Raw genomic sequence first — 17,272 nt, 5'->3', positions numbered from 1 at the left:
TTTCTCTGCCCCTCTTTTGCTCACGCTCTGTCTTGCTCGCTCTCTTAAAAAGAAACAAACATTTTTTAAAAGTTTTAAATAAAAAATGAATTAATAAAACAATCTAGATGATTAGGGATTCTCCCCAACTGATAGGTGAGGAAAATGACACAGCAATCCAAATCACACAGTTCAAGTGGTGGACAGAGCTGGAATGCTCACACAAACAGCCCTAACCCCAACCTCACCACACTTTTGGTGACATCAGATGTGTACATATATAAATCTACACCCTCCCAGACCCCTCTGCCTATGCATCAGCTGAAGGAGTTCTATCTTAGTTTGGAACCAACAACAAAGACCCACTCCTGTAAACCCAACCAAAGTTACCTAATTACTAAGTCATTTCCTCCAATGACAACAGCAGTACACATTTATCTTTATAGTTTGGAATAAATATTAGTACAAAAAGAAAATAATCACCTCTAATCCCATCCTTGAGAGATAACAACTGTTTGCCCGTGGGTGATAATCCTTCTATATTATGTAGACATAAATTTTTAGGTAGAAATCATGCTATTTTGTAATATAATGACATTTTTCTTTATTATGTAAATTTCCCAAAACACAAAAAGAGAATATAATGAACTTTCTTCTCACCATCGCCAGCTTCAGACATTATCTAAAGACAATTAGAAGTCAAGTGTTTTCATGTTCCCTTCTCAGGGAGGAATGTGTAGGAGGTAGACACCTCCCTCCACACTGCCCTTGGACTTCTTCCCTCCACGTGGCTTTCCCCACTCACACCCTGAGGTCAGCTTTTCCCCAGGCTAAGTCAACTAGCTCCTTTCACCGCTGCTCAGAGAACGCTGCTAAGGAGAACTTTAATCGTGTTCATTCTTACAGACCCCTCCAACTTCTCTACTTCCTTCCTAGTCTGTCAAGAAGCCTCACAAGTGGGATTCAGAACTTCATTAAGGGAGAAGTGCAGAAGAAATACATCACAATTCTTGGGAGTTTCCACTTCCACTTACTTCCTCCTGCTTCTGCTTTGTTTTCATGTGTATATGCACACACCTACAAAAGGCACCTGCTCAACTACAATCCTAGGACTCTGTTCATCCTCATCCTCTCCTACCTAGTGCTCACCCAACACAGTTTGCCTTCCAGACCTCACTTTGTGGTCCTTGAACTTCACATGTCATCACCACAGTCACCAGCCTAAGTGAAAAACCCGACAGGCTAACAACGGACAGCGGCTGCACCAGAAATTAATGGTTTTACATGAGTCCCTAAAGAGCCCAGTTTAGAGTCCAGGCCCACAGTCAAACATAAAACTCAGCTGCCCCAAACAAGGTCAAAGAACATCCTCGTGGACAAAGCAAGACCTGCTCCCCTATGCCCCAGTTTAGCCAAGTGCACACAGGAGGGGGCTGTGGATACTTCAAGGGCAAGGCAGGGCATTCCACTCTGCTATAAACCGTGTACAGCAGATAGGAAACAAGCCTATGCTGGAAACCATGGTCATTAGAACAGAACTTTGGGGGTGGAGGAGGGTAGTGGCTAAACTCATTCTCACTATTTTCTAACAAAAGGTATTAATACTTCAAGTGGTATATTTGTCTAAAGATTCTAAGACATGAAATAGTGGGAAGCAGGTAGTAAATGAGGGGGTCTGGTTTACAACATTTTCTACAGATAAACACACAAACTAAAGCAACTGTTCTCAAACAATATACTTAGGAATCACCTGGAAAGCTTGTTTAAAATGCAAATTCCTCAGCTTCCTTCCCAGAAATTCTGACTCAGCAAGTCTTAGGTGGGGCATTATATCTGCATGTTTAACAAGCATCTTTGACGATTCTGCTGCAGGTGTTAGCAGACACTGAGAAATGACAGCCACATGGGTTCCTACTCTTTGGCCACAAAGTTTGGGTAGCAAAACTTCTGTAAGTAGCAGGAAGCAGCAGGGCCTCTGGCCCAGTGTTTCCTACACTGATTCTGGCCTAAGAGTCTCATGAGACCAGAGTTAAACATACAGATATTCCTCCCAGAACGCTGGTATTCAGGGAGGTCTATGATGGGGCCATGCAGGCAGCCAATTAATCTCAGAAGGAAGCTTTTCCCCTAACCTTCTCTTATGGTCCCCCAGGCAACTGGTCAACCAGTCCTCTCTTCCTAGGCAACTTCATCAACATCCTCCCTCTCATAGATTATAAAGAAACACATTTTCACCTCCCCTCACCCCCACCTCCCCAGCTGTCTTTACAATAACCATTTAATGTGTTTTAAGAGTTTTACATGCTAACAAGCAAGCAGGGTTTGCCAAAATAAAACAAGCATTGGGGCAGTTAGATGTTATAAATACAACTGCTTGTTAAGAGTTCTTTCTGGGGTGCCTGGGTGGCTCAGTCGGTTAAGCATCCGACTTCGGCTCAGGTCATGATCTCACAGTCCATGAGCTCAAGCCCCGCGTCGGGCTCTGTGCTGACAGCTCGGAGTCTCAAGCCTGCTTCAGATTCTGTGTCTCCCTCTCTCTCTGCCCCTCCCCTGTTCATGCTCTGTCTCTCTCTGTCTCAAAAATAAATAAACGTTAAAAAAAAAAATTCTTTCTGCATTTTATTAATTTCTGCAAGAACTATTTACTAAGCATCTAGTCTAATGCCAGGCACTATGCAGCTCAAAACTGTAAACATCACAGACAAGACTCCACTCTCATGCAGTCTACTTCTCATGTGGAAGACCATGGAGAAAATCAGCAACCATTTCAGACAGTAACCAGCACTGCAAAACCTATTAACACAAGATAATGGGCTAGCAAGGATGAGCAAAGATGGGTTACAAGGAGGGAGTCTCTAAGAGCCAAATGACAGGAAACACGATTGCAGGGGCAGTCAGGGACAGGAACATAGACACAAAAGACTTGAGCCTGTTGGAAGGAGAGAGCCCACCCATGTGGTCCCACTGCACGGCCAAGGGGAGAATGAGCAAGTCAGGAAGGGGTGACTCAAAGCCTAGAGGCCAGATCTAAAAGGGCAGGGTCTTATGGATATTATAAATATACTGGAAGTCCTGGGATCCTTTAAAAAGGAAGAGGTAATCCCAACAGTAGTGGCCTGAACTGTGCACTATGTGCCAGACATGGTTCAAATCTCATTTTATCTTTCCAACAACCCCATGTAGTAGGAACAAACATGAAACCCATTCCACAAATGAGACTGGAGTCAAAAAGGTAGTAAGTGACGAGGCCAGAACTCAAAGCCAGGTGGTTTAGCTACCAGCAGTGGTTGCAGAAGTGAGCAAGGACCAGATGGTAGGGCCTTGAAGGCCTAGGTCAAGAGTCTGTGTTTTATTCCAAGAGTAATGGAAAGCCATTGGAGGGGGACTGAGACTTCCTGACTTGTCTTTGATGTACGAAAGGACACGACTTCTGAGAAAAGCCCACCAGACCCCGGCTGAGCCGGCTGCTAAACCAAACTCCCTCAATGTTAGCCATACCAGATGCCTAGTCCTGCCCTACCTGCATCAGGCAGAAAGAACTCTTTAGCCTCTGCAGAAGTGGATGTCATCGCTCTGGGTCAGGGTCCAGAGCGGGGACTCGACCAGCAGCCATCAGATCACCAGGCATCTTGTTGAGCCCTGGCTCAGAACTACAGGATCGGAAAAACCCAGCCATCAGTTTGTAACAAGCCCCTACAGGTGATCAGGAGAGGTCAAGTTTGAGAACAGCTGTTCTGGGCTATCCACATGCAGACACCACCCACCACCCACCTTCGTTAACTCCCTGCTCCTTCCCCAAGTTTTACTGTACTTGTCCTTGAGCAGTCTCTGCACTGCACACCAGACCGTTCCCACCGCACCCCAATCTCCCCTGCCGGGGGGGGGGGGGTCGCTCTACGGGTCTTCATGCCTGGAAATCTCACGACTGACCCAAACTGTTTTTCTCACTAATTTGACTTCCTGAAAACACTATTCAGCTGTTTCGGCCTCTTCCACCCCAGAGTAAACTCCTCTTCCTTCCTACTTCTAGGGTTTAATTTAGCTTTCAGCCTTGTCACCCCCAAGGTTAGGAGTCAAGGATAATTTCTCCGTTAAACTAGACTGTCCCTAACACCCCTCAATCACCAGATTTCCTCTTTTTATTCATTCATTCCCACTTTCATTCATACATTCCAAGAATGCATGCCCTCAGGATCCGAGGATCCTACACTAGGTGCCAGGTACTTTAGTGATGCTTAAAACAGCCCTCATCCGTGCCCTCAAGAAATTGACCCTTTAGTGGGGAATGGCAGCATACAAATAAATGCAAAATTACAAACTACATGCTTATACCAAAAAGGCCTCTGAGAAGGTCACTGGGCTGAGACCTGAAAGATGAAGAGGCAGACTCTGACCGTATTTGGGTGTCAAATCTATGCCGGACTCTAGTCTAAATTCTTTACGTGCCATTACCCATGTCATCTTCCAACAGCACTATGGAGTAGACAGCATATTCGCATCCCCACTCTACAAGAGGGGATACTGAGGCATGGGGAGAATATGGAGTCTGTAAATAGCAGAGCCAGGTTTCAAACCCAGCCAGACGGGCTCCAGAGCCTACCCTCCTAACCACAGGCTAAAGTGAGAAGAGCAGGGAGGAAGGGGCGGGGGGGGGGGGGGGGGGGGGGGGGTTAGGAATGGATGGGCAGACAAGTGTCCAGGCAGACCGATCACCGTGTGTATGAGCCCAGGAGCAGAGAAAAGTCAGCCTGAAGCAGAAAGGAAGTCGAGCATATTAGTGAAACTGAGGAGCAGATGGATTGGAAATATATTTGGAAACTGGACCAGACAAGATGTCCTGATAGATGAGTTATGGAGGATAAGGAAGAAAGGGAAATCAAGGATGACTCTCAGTTTTCCGATTCTGTCTCAAGGCTTGAGGACAATCGGTTTCCAAAAGACAAAGTACTATAACACAACACAGAATAAAGTCCTGTGGAGCGCTGATGCACAGGCAAGCTCTCAATCAAGCAGGTTAAAGCCTCCAGCTCTCCCCACCCGACCCTGCTTCTCCTTAGGGGACCTTCATTCAAGGGTTCCATCCTATCTCCCAGGAGCTGTTCTCCAGAACACTACCACCACTCGTTAACAATAATAAAAGTTACAGCTATAGTAATGAGAATAGCTTCCACCAGGAGGAGGGTTTTTCTCACACAAATGTAGCCAGGGTTTTGAAGGTTTTCTGAATAGAGCAATTATACTAATTTACAAATGAGAAGTTATGCAACTTGCCCAAGGCCACACAACTGCAAAGAGGCTGAACCGGAACCCAAATCCAGGTCTGCCCAAGTTGGAAGCCCATACTTCCTTCATTAAATCAGCACTTCCCACAGCGTGGCACACATATCTCTGATGGAACACAACAACGGTCTTAAATGCAGAGATAAACTTTTAGAAGTTTCAATAGTTATAAGGCTTGTTTTATTATGTACAATCATATATTGAATACCCAGCAAATAAAAATTTAATGTCTACATATAACAATTTGATTACAAATTTTGCATTATATATGTATATGCGAATCCATGGCTTCATGCGTATTGCTGCCTAGAAAACAAAAAAGTTTCTTAAAAATTAACTTAAAGAAAATATTAGAGGGGCGCCTGGGTGGCGCAGTCGGTTAAGCGTCCGACTTCAGCCAGGTCACGATCTCGCGGTCCGTGAGTTCGAGCCCCGCGTCAGGCTCTGGGCTGATGGCTCAGAGCCTGGAGCCTGTTTCCGATTCTGTGTCTCCCTCTCTCTCTGCCCCTCCCCCGTTCATGCTCTGTCTCTCTCTGTCCCAAAAATAAATAAACGTTAAAAAAAAAAATTTAAAAAAAAAAAAAAAGAAAATATTAGAATAAAAGTACAGGTGATACAGGGATAGGGTAAAAATCTTGAGTCAGTACATAAGTAACTGCAGCCTATGAAACACTGTTCACCACATCACCACGCAAGAACAGCCAAGCACCTGTTCCATATTGTACTCAAATTTGGCTACAGTCACATGTAACTCTGACTCTGCTCCAGAGAGATGAAATATTGGCTGTCTTGGGGGAAAGGGAGTAGTATCAGAACCACACAATTTAGCATAAATCATTAACACAGTATTAGTCTTGACACAAGACTGGTTTCGTGGTCCAAATCCTCTGCTTCTCTATCATACACCTTGATTAAGTCAGGCAAACCTTCTTGGGCCTCAGTTTCACTTTGTCAAAAGGAAGTTACATAAAATAGACTCTAAGGTCACTTCCAGTTTTAGAATGCCATAAAATGTTGTAAAATCCTAAAATCCAAAATTTTATTTTTTCCAGAATCACAGGGCCCCCAATCCTAAATGAGCACTGACCTGAGGAATAAACACTTAACACGCCCACCTGGCATCCCAGACGACCAGGCCGTAACTAGAGAGATGCTATTAATTACGCTGCCTTCTGGAAAATGTGACAAGACATTAATTACGAGATGAGAAAGATCGGCCGATCAGTATTCCTGTCCCCACCAAAACTTTAAAAATTTCCTGGCACTGATGTTTTTTTAAGTTACTAATTTTCATTACAGTTGGTTCTTAGTGTCTGTTATTTGTAGTCCTTAACACTTAACTTTATTCCGGGTGGGAGTAGCCCCCAGGGAGAACAGGGAGCGGAAGAATCGGCCAGATCTCTTCAAACCATCCTCAGTGTTAAGCCTCAACTGAGAACCACCTGTAAAACCTTCCCAGCTTCAAACTGATTTACTCCAAGGATTCTCAAACATACTTAATGTGCTTATGCCTCTAAAAGGAATTGCCACTCCTTATTTTTCAGAAACATTAACAGAAGTTTAACCTGAGCAAGCATTCTTCCTTTATTACTGAAATAGATACATTTATCAAAAAGGAAGTCTTAAGGACCCCTCCTCGCCTTCTTTACAAAGCTGCTTCTGTGATGTCAGTGGGCCTCCAAACTTTTAATAGAGAGTTTTCAGATTCCCAGAAAGAAGTTCTGCAATGTGCTCACTTCGTTTTTAGCCGAAGAAAACAGAGGATGGGGTGGGCTGCAGCTGGCAAAGTCAGAAAGCACAGCTGGGTAGCAGGTGATCTTTAAAAAGAAAAAAGAAAAAAAAAAAAAAAGGCAAATCCCTGGGCAAATTGTGTAGCCAAGGGTGATCATTATAACCGGAGAGTTGTTACATAATTACTTGTTAACTACTGACAAACACATAAATGGTTATAAAACGTCATGGTTACTCTAGACATTGAAGCTACTGTACCTAAGGCAAGAGTCAAGGTTTCTCCAATTGCGTTCAAATAAATAAGAAATCCCGGGACATATTTCCCTTCCAAGGTAACCCGTCTGCTTTTACGTATACAAAACAGCCTCCAGCAATTAAACCAATCGCCTCTAGGGACGAAAATCAGGTTCCCCTTGATATTGATTTTTTTAAGGGAAAAGAGGATACAGAAAGAAGTACGTTCAAACAGCTAAATATTTATCACCTCGATAAATATGACTTCCACTCCCAAGTGGAAAATTTGAACAGAAAAGGTCTCCCCCTCACGCCGCCCCCCCCCACCGTCCCTGCTCAGCTGGCGCAAAACGTAAGACCTGTGTCGGATGCGCTGCATTCCAACATTTTTCAAAAAGTTTACGCGGATTTACCGAAGCAGCGGGGAGAAAAATAAAGCAGGCAGAAGCGGGGGAGAGCAAGCAAGAGGGTTTCGGCAAGGAGGAACCCGGTGAAGCACCCAGCGGCGCCGTGCAAGGCCCGGTAACCGGGAAGCGACCCGGCACCCGGAGAGCGAGCGCCCCAGTGGAGCGCAGCGACTGACAGCCGCTGGGTCTCCGCCGCCCGGGGTCCCCCCAGCCCCTCAGCCCGGCCCCCGCCGCCCGGCCCCCCTCCACAGCCCTCCCCCCGCCGCGCCGGCGATGCCCGCTGGGCCAACTTGGCCCCGGGTCAGCGCTGCGGAGCACGGCCCCAGTTGCGGGGGAGGCCGCCGGCGCCCTTACCTCCTTCTGCTTGGGGTCCTGCGGGTAGACGTCGGGCGGCCCGAGCCGGGGGCGTTTCAGCGGTCTCTGCTCATAGCTGAGAAGCCCGAAGGCGGCCATGATCTCTCATGTTAACCGGCGAAATGAATGAGAGTTGGAGCTGGAGCAGCCGCCTCTGAGCACCAGGGAGCAGCACTTTGCAGACAGACTCCCTCTCTCCCCCTCCTCGCTCGCTTGCTGTGGCGCTGCAGGCAGGAATAAAGCAGGTTGGATGCTGCCGCTGCCCGGCACGCAGACACGCACTGATGGGGGCAGTCTTCGGCGGGCACCCGGCTGCGCTTCAGCCCCGGGACGCACTGCTCCGGTGGCGGCGGCGGAGCGGCTGGAGGTCCGCCCGGGTCTCCCGCGGCGCCTGCCTCCCGCCGCCCCCCCCCCACCCTGTCCCCAGGGGGAGGAGCAGCTGATGGGAACGTGTGACTTTTTTCACCAATGGACCCAAACCCACCCCAGCCGGACAAGGGGTGGGAGGTGGGGGAAGGGCACGGCGGAAAAAAAAAAAAAAAAAAAAACTTTTCTTGGCGCCCAGGCGGGTGGCTCGAGTGCTCGCCCAACGTGAGGGTGGCCCTCCAGCCCCGGGAAGAGACTGCGGAGAAGCCCGCCCCCGCCCCTCTTCCACGGCAGGGATCCTTCCCGCGCCGCTACGCGCCCCGCAGACCCCACCACCTGGGCGCGAACCCGGCCGGGGCGGTGGGAGAGAGGCCTGGAGGGTTGGGAGGCAGGGATGCGGACTGGGGTAAGCGGCCGGTGCCTCCTAGACGCCTGCCGGGCTCCGGTGGCGCATCCGAGGCTCTGGTCCCCTCGGCGGCTCCGGGCAGACGCCGAGGCGCGCTGCTGGCGGTCGCGGCGGCTGGAGGGGGCCGTGCTCACGGTGGCGCGGGGCCGATTTAACCCTTTGCTGCCCCTCTAGGGGCTGGGGAAAAGGGGGAAGGAGGGAGGGCTGTGAGCGCCGACGGGGGCAGCCAGCCCGCGGGCGTCTCGGGCTCCTCCAGCCCGCCGCCACCCCCCGGCCGCAGCTCCTCCTCCCACCCACCCCACCCCCAACAGTTTACCTGTTGGTCCCCGGCTAGTGGGCAGGGGCCGGCGGCGGCGGCACTCCGGCGGCCACAGCCTCCATGATTCGGGCTGGGATGGGGGGACTGGACTGGTTTTTATTTGTGAGATATCAGTCTCGTCCTGGCGAGCTCCGGGGACGCCGCGAAGTTTGCCACTGTCTGGGGGCGGCGGGCGACGCCGGCTCGCCGCCGCCGGCGTTCTCGCCCCCACGGCCCGGGAGCGCGAGCTTCCGAGTTGGCGGACGGCGGCGCGGCGGCCGCACTGAGCATGCCCAGCTCGGCGGCCGGACCGCGGAGGAGTTGGCTGCGAGCGCGCTCCGATCCGCCTCTCCGGGTTTTCGCAGCCGCAGAGCGCGCAGCCCGCGGGCCCCGGAGCCGGGGTTGGTCCTGGGGTGAAACTGGGCTAGGGAGGGGGTGCCCGCAGGACCCCTCTCCCGGCCGTGGGCCGCGCGGTCCGCCACGACCTCTCCCCGGGGTCGCTGTCCCCGTGGCCTGGGCCGGAAACCTCACCTGCGCCGGGCGTGTGGAGGGAGGGAGGCGATCCTCCAGGGGAGACCTTGGTCATCCAACCCGCCCGCGCTCCCCGCTCGCTTCGGGGCGTGGGCACGGAGATGCTGGGCCACCTGCCGCGAGCACTGCGAGACCGGAGCCGCGGGGGCGGGCCCGGCCGGTCCCGAGGGACCCCGCGGGAGGCGCGCCCGGAGGATGTGCCGGCACTTGTCCAAGAATGATGGCTGCCATTTATGGAGCCCTCCCTTCGTGCCAGGATCTTGACAGTTTAAAGGTCTCTGATCCTTAAAGAAAAAAGCAAAACCTTACAAGGTTTTACCGTACCCTTTTTGTAGATGGAGAAATTGAGTCAACGCAGTGAGGCCCGGTGACTTGTTCAAAGCCACAAAGCTATCTCTGCCTGATCCCAAGTTTCTGACCTGTTTCCCACGACTTGGGGTTGGAAGGACCAGGTTCCTGAAGTGCTCTTGCCTGCTTGTGTCACGTCCCCCACACCTCGGGGAATTTCCGGACTTCTGGTTCCATCTTCTATAAAATGGTATAGGCGGAATCGAATCCAAAGCCTTGGTACAGCACCTGGCATATAGTGGGTGCTCAGGTGTTGCCCAAAAAATCCAAATAGCTACTTACCTCAGCTGACTTGAAGCAAAAGGGAAAGAAGAAAAGGTAGATGAGGGGATGGTATGTGGTAGAGGCCAGTTTCTCACTCCTGACCCCGATCTCGTAGCCCTTCTCCGCTCAGCCTAAGGTCAAGGCAGGCCTGTGGTTTTGGGCGTCTTTACTCAATGTGAGTGCGGACTTGTAGAGAACAGTTACCCTCCACCAGGAGGCATTTCTTGACCACTTTCTGCACCCTGCTCCAAGGGTCTTTCTTCCTAATACCCTGGGTGTAACTTCAAAGCTGAACTTGCCCTTGTGATAAAGGCATCTATCAACTCTAACTTCCTTTCTTGAGAAACAGGACAGCTATCTAACTTTATTAGGAAAATCATCAAAGACACCAAAAAGCAGGAGAATTGGTATAATGAACCCCCAAGTACTCATCTCCCAGCTGTGACTGTTATCAAAGTTTTGCCATTTTTCCTCCATTTACCCCACCCCAACTCGTTGACATACAATAGAGAGAACCGTGTCATTCATTGTTGCAACTTAGGAACACAGCAGGGAACACCACATGCAGGGCACTCAAAAAACAAAAACAAAAAAAATGTTTGTTGGCTGGTGGAATAGATGATAGTGAGTAGGTGGGTGGATGAGTAGGTATGTGGCTGGATAGCTCCCCAGTGCTACTTTAGGGATACCTTATGCTGATGTGCTCCTCTGACAGAAAATGTAACCTGAATTCCTCCCTTGCAATACCTAGGCAAGAGTCTCCACCTTGCCTCCACAGAGGAAAAACTTTTGAAGCGCTCAAAATTGTATCTAACCGTAAAGATTTTATTTTTTTTAATTTTCTTAAATGTATGTTTTATTTTGAGAGCCAGCGAGCAGGGGAGGGGCAGAGAGAGGGGGAGACACACAATCCAAAGCAGGCTCCAGGCTCTGAGCTGTCAGCACAGAGCCTCACAAGGGGCTCAAACTCCTGAGCTGTGAGATCATGACTTGAGCTGAAGTTGGATGCCTAACTGACTGAACTACCCAGGCTTCCCCTAAAGATTTTATTTTAAAGTCAAAATGTGTTAGTAATGTGTCCCAAGTGTTTGTGAAAAACAGTCCTTGTCTCCCTAATTCCATTGTCTTGAGACAGTCTGGCATGGATGGGAAAAAAAAAAGCGTTAATGTACTGAGACACTAACTCAAAAATGATTCTTTCACTACATGGACTTCCCATGGGCATTTTGGCTCCATCATCCTGGCACTTGTGTTCTTCATGATCCAGCCCCACCCACCAATCCAGTTTTTCCTCCTTCATCCCTCACCCCAGTTAGTCCTCATTCCTATTTCTAAGCATGGAATTCCCAGCGGCTTCAGTTTCCAATAGCCACCCAGGGACAGTCCTTACAGTCCAGACTCCTGTATGAAGCTCAGCCCAAACTCTTGAGGCACAGGATGATCCTTCGGTCCTGTCAGGGCCCTCAGCACTTAATTCTCATTTTAATAGCTCATCATTTACTGCCACACACTTAGATATGTCACAGAATCGTCTTGTTCTCCCATCCCCACCTTATCCTCTTGCTCTCCTTCCACTCAAGTTAGTCTTTAAGCTAAGGCCAGTTAACATGGAAGCCACCGTGATCTACGCTGTGCATGAATTTCCCATCTTGGTCGTGTTTAATACAGCAGATAGACACAAATTCTTATTGAATAAGGTGAGTTTCATTTGCTTACTGTTCCAATAAGGGGCGTCTTATCTTTAATTGGCTAATGACCTCCTGGGCCTGCGAACAGTTTGCACAGAACAGGAATTACTCAGAAAACCAGATGCTCCCCAGACAGGTCCGCGTCTAGACCTCAGCCTAGCCAGAAGTGAGTTCAGGCACCTGAGGAGATTTAGTACACCTGGAGAAAGAAAGGGATTGAAATGTGGCCAGAGAAGGAGTAATTATACACCATTTTAAGCATATAGGACTTAATCCTCCAAGTATGAAACTCAGTTTCTAGGGCTGCTTTTGTGGGTTGGCAAGTGTTTAAAAGCTGACCCTTTTTCCTAGGTCACGACCTAGGCCTCCTCAAAGATTCGTCATCCTCAGAAACCTCCTTAACTGATAATGTCCCTTCTGCAAGCCCCAGTTTCAGAGTTCTGCAAGGAGTCCCTCACAGCTGGGACTCCCTTTGTAGTATTGGACAGTCCCTTTAAGACAGCTCATGGCTGGCTTTCTCTCTCTACATTTGGTCTGCAAAAAATACATAGATGTCTTTGCCTCCACATATTCTAGTGTAGGCATTTTCTCACCAGCTTCCTCTCCTTACCCACCATGGACACATCCTGCAAGCCACATTTCTTCACCTTGAATGTTCTCCAGTCAGGGTCACAGACCAATTGCTGAAGTTCATACAAACTGCACTGGTTCAAATGTCAAATGCCAAGGCCAGTGGTCCCCTCAAAGCTCTTTTCACAAGGTTTGAGGTGAGGAATAAAATTTCTCTGGCAAAAGGCAACATACAGTCGTATTTTAGAGCAGGTTTCTACTAAATAAGAGTGGAAAATGGTTAGGAGCAGAGGCAAGGTGTTGACCCACCAGAAAGCTGTGGTCCCATTTTCCCTATTTTACAGATCAGCAGGTGAGGCTCCAGAGGTGAAGTTCCTGGCACAAGACCATTGAATTAGCAAGTGGCAAAGCCAGGATCAAACCTAGATCCCTCTGACTCTCCAACCTCTGCTCATTATTGTCAGTGTGTTCCATGTATTAATTATCATTTACATAACACGTATAAAAGTGAGCCTCGGAAGACAGATCGGGTATAAGAGAGGCAAAACTCCTGACAGCTTGCTCTGGTATAGAGCATGCTTCCACTCAAGTGGAAAGAAACAATTCTCAGTGTAGCGCCTGTAGGTGAAGTAATTACAGTTGCTGGGTTTCCCCATGGGACTGATGCTTGTCCAGGTGTATATATTACTGTGTTTTGTTAACAGTTTGTCTACAGGCAGTCTTGCTTACTTTCAGTTTTCCTTATATCCCCATTACATTTAAATGTATTTGTGTTGTGCCTACTTCTGACTCAAAAAAGAAAACTCTCCCCCTTCTTTTGGCCTCTTAAAGAAAAGGAGAAACGAGAATGACTTGAGAAGGTGGGTCAGGATAGAGAAAAGAGAAATAGGGGGTTAATTTTGGGATATTCCGACCAAATGGAATTTTTCATATAGTCCTTAGGCCACTTGTAGATATGTAGAGAATACAGACATTGTGACTCCCTAAGGCAGCAATGCCAACAGAATTATATTGCTAGCCAAATATGTACTTTTACATTCTTTAGTAGCCACGTTACACAGGTAAAAAGAAATAGGTGAAATTAATTTTAAGAATACATTTGCTTTGGGGTGCCCATGTGGGTCAGTCGGTTAAGTGTCCAACTTCAGCTCAGGTCATGATCTCGTGGTTGGTGAGCTGGAGCCCCACATCGGGCTCTGTGCTGACAGCTCAGAGCCTGGAGCCTGCTTCAGATTCTGTGTCTCCCTCTCTCTCTGCCCTTCCCCTACCCGTGCTCTGTCTGTCTCTCTCTCTCAAAACATAAATAAACATTAAAAAAAATTTTAAGAAAGAATCCATTTGCTGTAACCCAATGTAGCCAAAATACTGATCATTTTTTAATGTGTTAATGAGATATTTTACATACTTTCCTTATCCTAAGTCTTAGAAACTTGGTATGCATTTTACACTTAAAGCACATCTCATTTCGTTTATTTAGTTAGTTTTAGTAATCTCTACATCCAGTGTGGGGCTCAAACTCACAATCCCAAGATCAACAGTCACACACTCCTCCCACTGAGCCAGCCAGGTGCCCCAAGCACTTCTCATTTCAGACCAGCCAATTTCATGTGTTCAGTAGTCACATGTGGCCAGTGACTACCACATTGGTCAGCCCAGCTCTAAGGGACATTTCAGCACTAGTGAACCTGTAACATAGGAGACCTTAATTGGATCACTGAGGAGGCAGTTGAGTTTCCAAATTAAAAAACCAAAAAGTCATAAAAGTCATAAAACAGGAGGAAGGTGAAGAAGTAAAGAAGAAAAGTAAAGACAACTTGAGAAAAGCATGGATACGCCCCCAAAACACTTAGTTGCTAGAGAAATGGAAGTGTCAGGAGAGACAAGAACATAGAAAAAAGAAATCTGGGGACTGAAAATCAAAGGATGAGATAAGAGAGTTTTGAATTACAAAGCTAAACCCATGGCTTCGTTCATTCACCTGCCAATGGTTGTCACTGCATTTACAAAAAAAAAAAAAAAAAAAAGGCCTACTGGTTGATGGGGGGGGGTTGGTGGGGGGTGACACATAACTTTAGGTCACTAATGATCAGGGTCACATACTCAGCTTTTCAGCACCAGAGTATTATTTTGTTAGCTTATTCAGAGCTGTTTAAGGCTCCACAAGGCTCAAGCAAATTCTAAACACACTCAAGAAAGGATCAGTAGAAAATCAGAATGTTAATTTGTTGATACCCAGGAATTGGTCTTTCTGGGACTTAAAATAGGTATATTCCCATATTCAGATCACCCCCTTGCTATGTTGTGGAGGTTTTTTGTTTTATTTTGTTTTGTCTTAGTGACCTCTATACCCAGAGTGAGGCTTGAACTCACAACTCTGAGATCAAAAGTCACATTCTGTACCAACTGACCCAGCCAGGCACCCTACCCCCTTTCTAGTTTTAAAGAAACTGAAATAGTTTGTTGTAAAATTTGTTTGTTTGTTGTAAAACCGAAATCGTAAGTAGAGGTTTGTTTGGTGAGCATGAAATTAAAGCAAAGAATTGGATAACGTCCAAGGACTGTTTACTCAGACTGACCCATAGTGGAAGTCACCTTCCTTGTGACAGAAGTAGGACAGAAGCCGTGGGCTCTATTGGTCCCTTCGGTGGATATACAGACAGGTTGTAACTGTCCAATGCATTTTACTATTTATTATACCAGAGGTTCCTGGTAGTCCACAAACATGTCTTTTAGGTTCGTTTGTTTTGTTTTGGGCTTACACAGCCACTTCTGGACTCTAGAAAAATCTGCCCACACTGGGTCCACATTCTCAAGTGACATCAGTCTGCTGGAGCTGAAACGGGCCTGCCCCTTTGAGTGTGGCCTATTGTCACAGCACCATCTGCCCAGCTTACCTCAGAGAACAGGTTCACCTGACTGGCTCCTATGGCTCCTGACAGTGAGATTCCTATCATATAGAGACCTGCTAACCAGGCCTGGCTTCAAGGTTTTCCTGTTGAGAGAGCGAGCGAGCGAGCGAGCGAGCAAGAGAGCACAGGACATTGATTCATGCTCAGTTACATGATTATTAGGTCACTGCTTCCTTATTGTTAACTAGTCTAAGAATCCAATCTTCATCATTTATTAGTTAGATGGGTTGCATCTGATGAAAGTTGATCTTATATTTATTAATTATAAAATATTTCCATTTTGAGAGGAGTATTTATTTCCCAGTTTTAGGGACATCCTCTTACACTTCCTTATATGCCTGCTCTAGTTACACAGAGCAAGAAAGCCTAAAAAATATATTGGATGGAAGAATCTGGACATTACATAAAATATATTGACAGAGGCAAATGATCAAATTTTACATAAGAATAAACTCTTTTCCCTCCATCTACCGGATATATCAAAGACACTTTGGTATCTACTGTTTGCTAAATCTAAAGTTTAAATGTTAAGCGATAAAAAAATAAATGCTGCCAATCTTTTGGTCTCAGTAGCATTTGGGGAACAGTACACAAATCAATTATGTGATTCCTCTATATAATAGCCTTTTTAAAAGTATTTTTAAACGACCGCACAACATCCCCACCACTGTGCCTCCTCTCTGAGCTGTTAACAAATGGTAAAATTTACCAATTTGACTTTCATCTTTCTTCATTTCTTCTGCTCCCCCTCTGGCAGAGTTGCCGTCGGGAAGCCAAAATGGTCAGCAAGAGAATGGAAGAAGAGAGAAGCAGAATGCCCGCTATCTCTTCATACAGGAAAACCAGGCTTGTCTAATCCTGAACGGACCACAAATAATTTGATAAAGGCAGTGGCTCAGGCCTCTCCTTCCACCTCCCCCAGTGTAATTAAACTCGGTCCTCACTCATTTCCATCTCTGCTCTCAGCCTTACCCAGCCAGTCTACTCTTACCTCTGTTGTAATGCAGGCTGTTCACAGCGTCTCCAGCCTCCACTTATGGCTGCTCAGACTCCTCTGCCTCAAGATGCCTTAACTTGAACCTATCGTTTTCCTTGCTCATCACTGGTGCCCCCAGCTGGCCCCTGTTTCCTGCTGGCAGGACAGGACCAGGTAGCTGAGGTTCCAGGGATTAGGAGAGAAGGGAGAACCCCTCTTGGCCACAGCTGGGGCGTGGAGAGCTGCAAAATAAATATAACACTTATGTGACAGAGAGAATGTGGCACATGAAGATGGAAAGTGTGTCAAATAAGCAAGGGAGCCTGAAGGAGTTGGGCACCGTCAGTCCAGGTAAATGGGGAAGTGGTTGTGATAATTGTGGGAGACAATGGCATCTTAGTGCATATGCATGCCAGAGCAAATAGAGGGCAGACACCTCCCATCTTTACAGTAGAGAATCATCTTATGTCTCTATCCACATGTAAGGCCTATTGATTCATTCTTGCCGAAGTTATCTCCAATTCTCTTCAGTAATCCCTCACCTATAGCTGTAGTCCCAGCTCTCAACACTTCTTGCCTTGGATTATCCTTGTACCCCAGCTTGTGTCTCTGCCCCAGCTACTTCTCTTTTTGGAATCCAATGCACAAGGCGTCCAGATTAATTTTTCAAAAACCCTCACTGCACTACACCATTCCTTGCTGAAACTCTTTGCTACATTCCCGCTACTTTAAATATATAAAATGTGAACTCCTCAGTCTTAAAAATCAAGGTTTTCTCATAATGCACTGAAGGGATCAGGGCTCATGTGGGCTAAGTTTGGGAAGTCAACCGAGCCATCATCCAGGACTACTTTCACCTCCTCGTCTTTAAAGTCGGAGAGGATCCCATTCTTGAACAAAGGGAGCACCACGGGGACAGACATTAAAAGTG

At 47.4% G+C, this 17,272-nt stretch overlaps 1 protein-coding gene across 1 annotated transcript in view; it reads right to left on the bottom strand.

Moving 5' to 3' along the window:
• Positions 1-9,300, bottom strand: part of MED12L (mediator complex subunit 12L) — a 336,181-nt gene extending 326,881 nt beyond the window's left edge. Inside the window, exons 1-2 of the mRNA XM_047100061.1 lie at positions 9,074-9,300; positions 7,986-8,209 (exon numbers count right to left, since the gene is read on the bottom strand). Of these exons, the coding sequence (XP_046956017.1) occupies positions 7,986-8,084 (99 nt within the window). The 5' untranslated portion in view covers positions 8,085-8,209; positions 9,074-9,300. The remainder of the gene's footprint in view (positions 1-7,985; positions 8,210-9,073) is intronic.
• Between the last annotated feature and the right edge of the window lie 7,972 nt (positions 9,301-17,272).

Source organism: Lynx rufus, unplaced genomic scaffold (assembly GCF_022079265.1).
Source record: "Lynx rufus isolate CCGP_SWC_20201006 ecotype Redwood Valley unplaced genomic scaffold, mLynRuf1.p SCAF_5, whole genome shotgun sequence".
Taxonomy (NCBI): Eukaryota; Metazoa; Chordata; class Mammalia; order Carnivora; family Felidae; genus Lynx; species Lynx rufus.
Note: the sequence above shows the minus strand (reverse complement) of the source record. Positions and strands in the feature narration are given on the sequence as shown.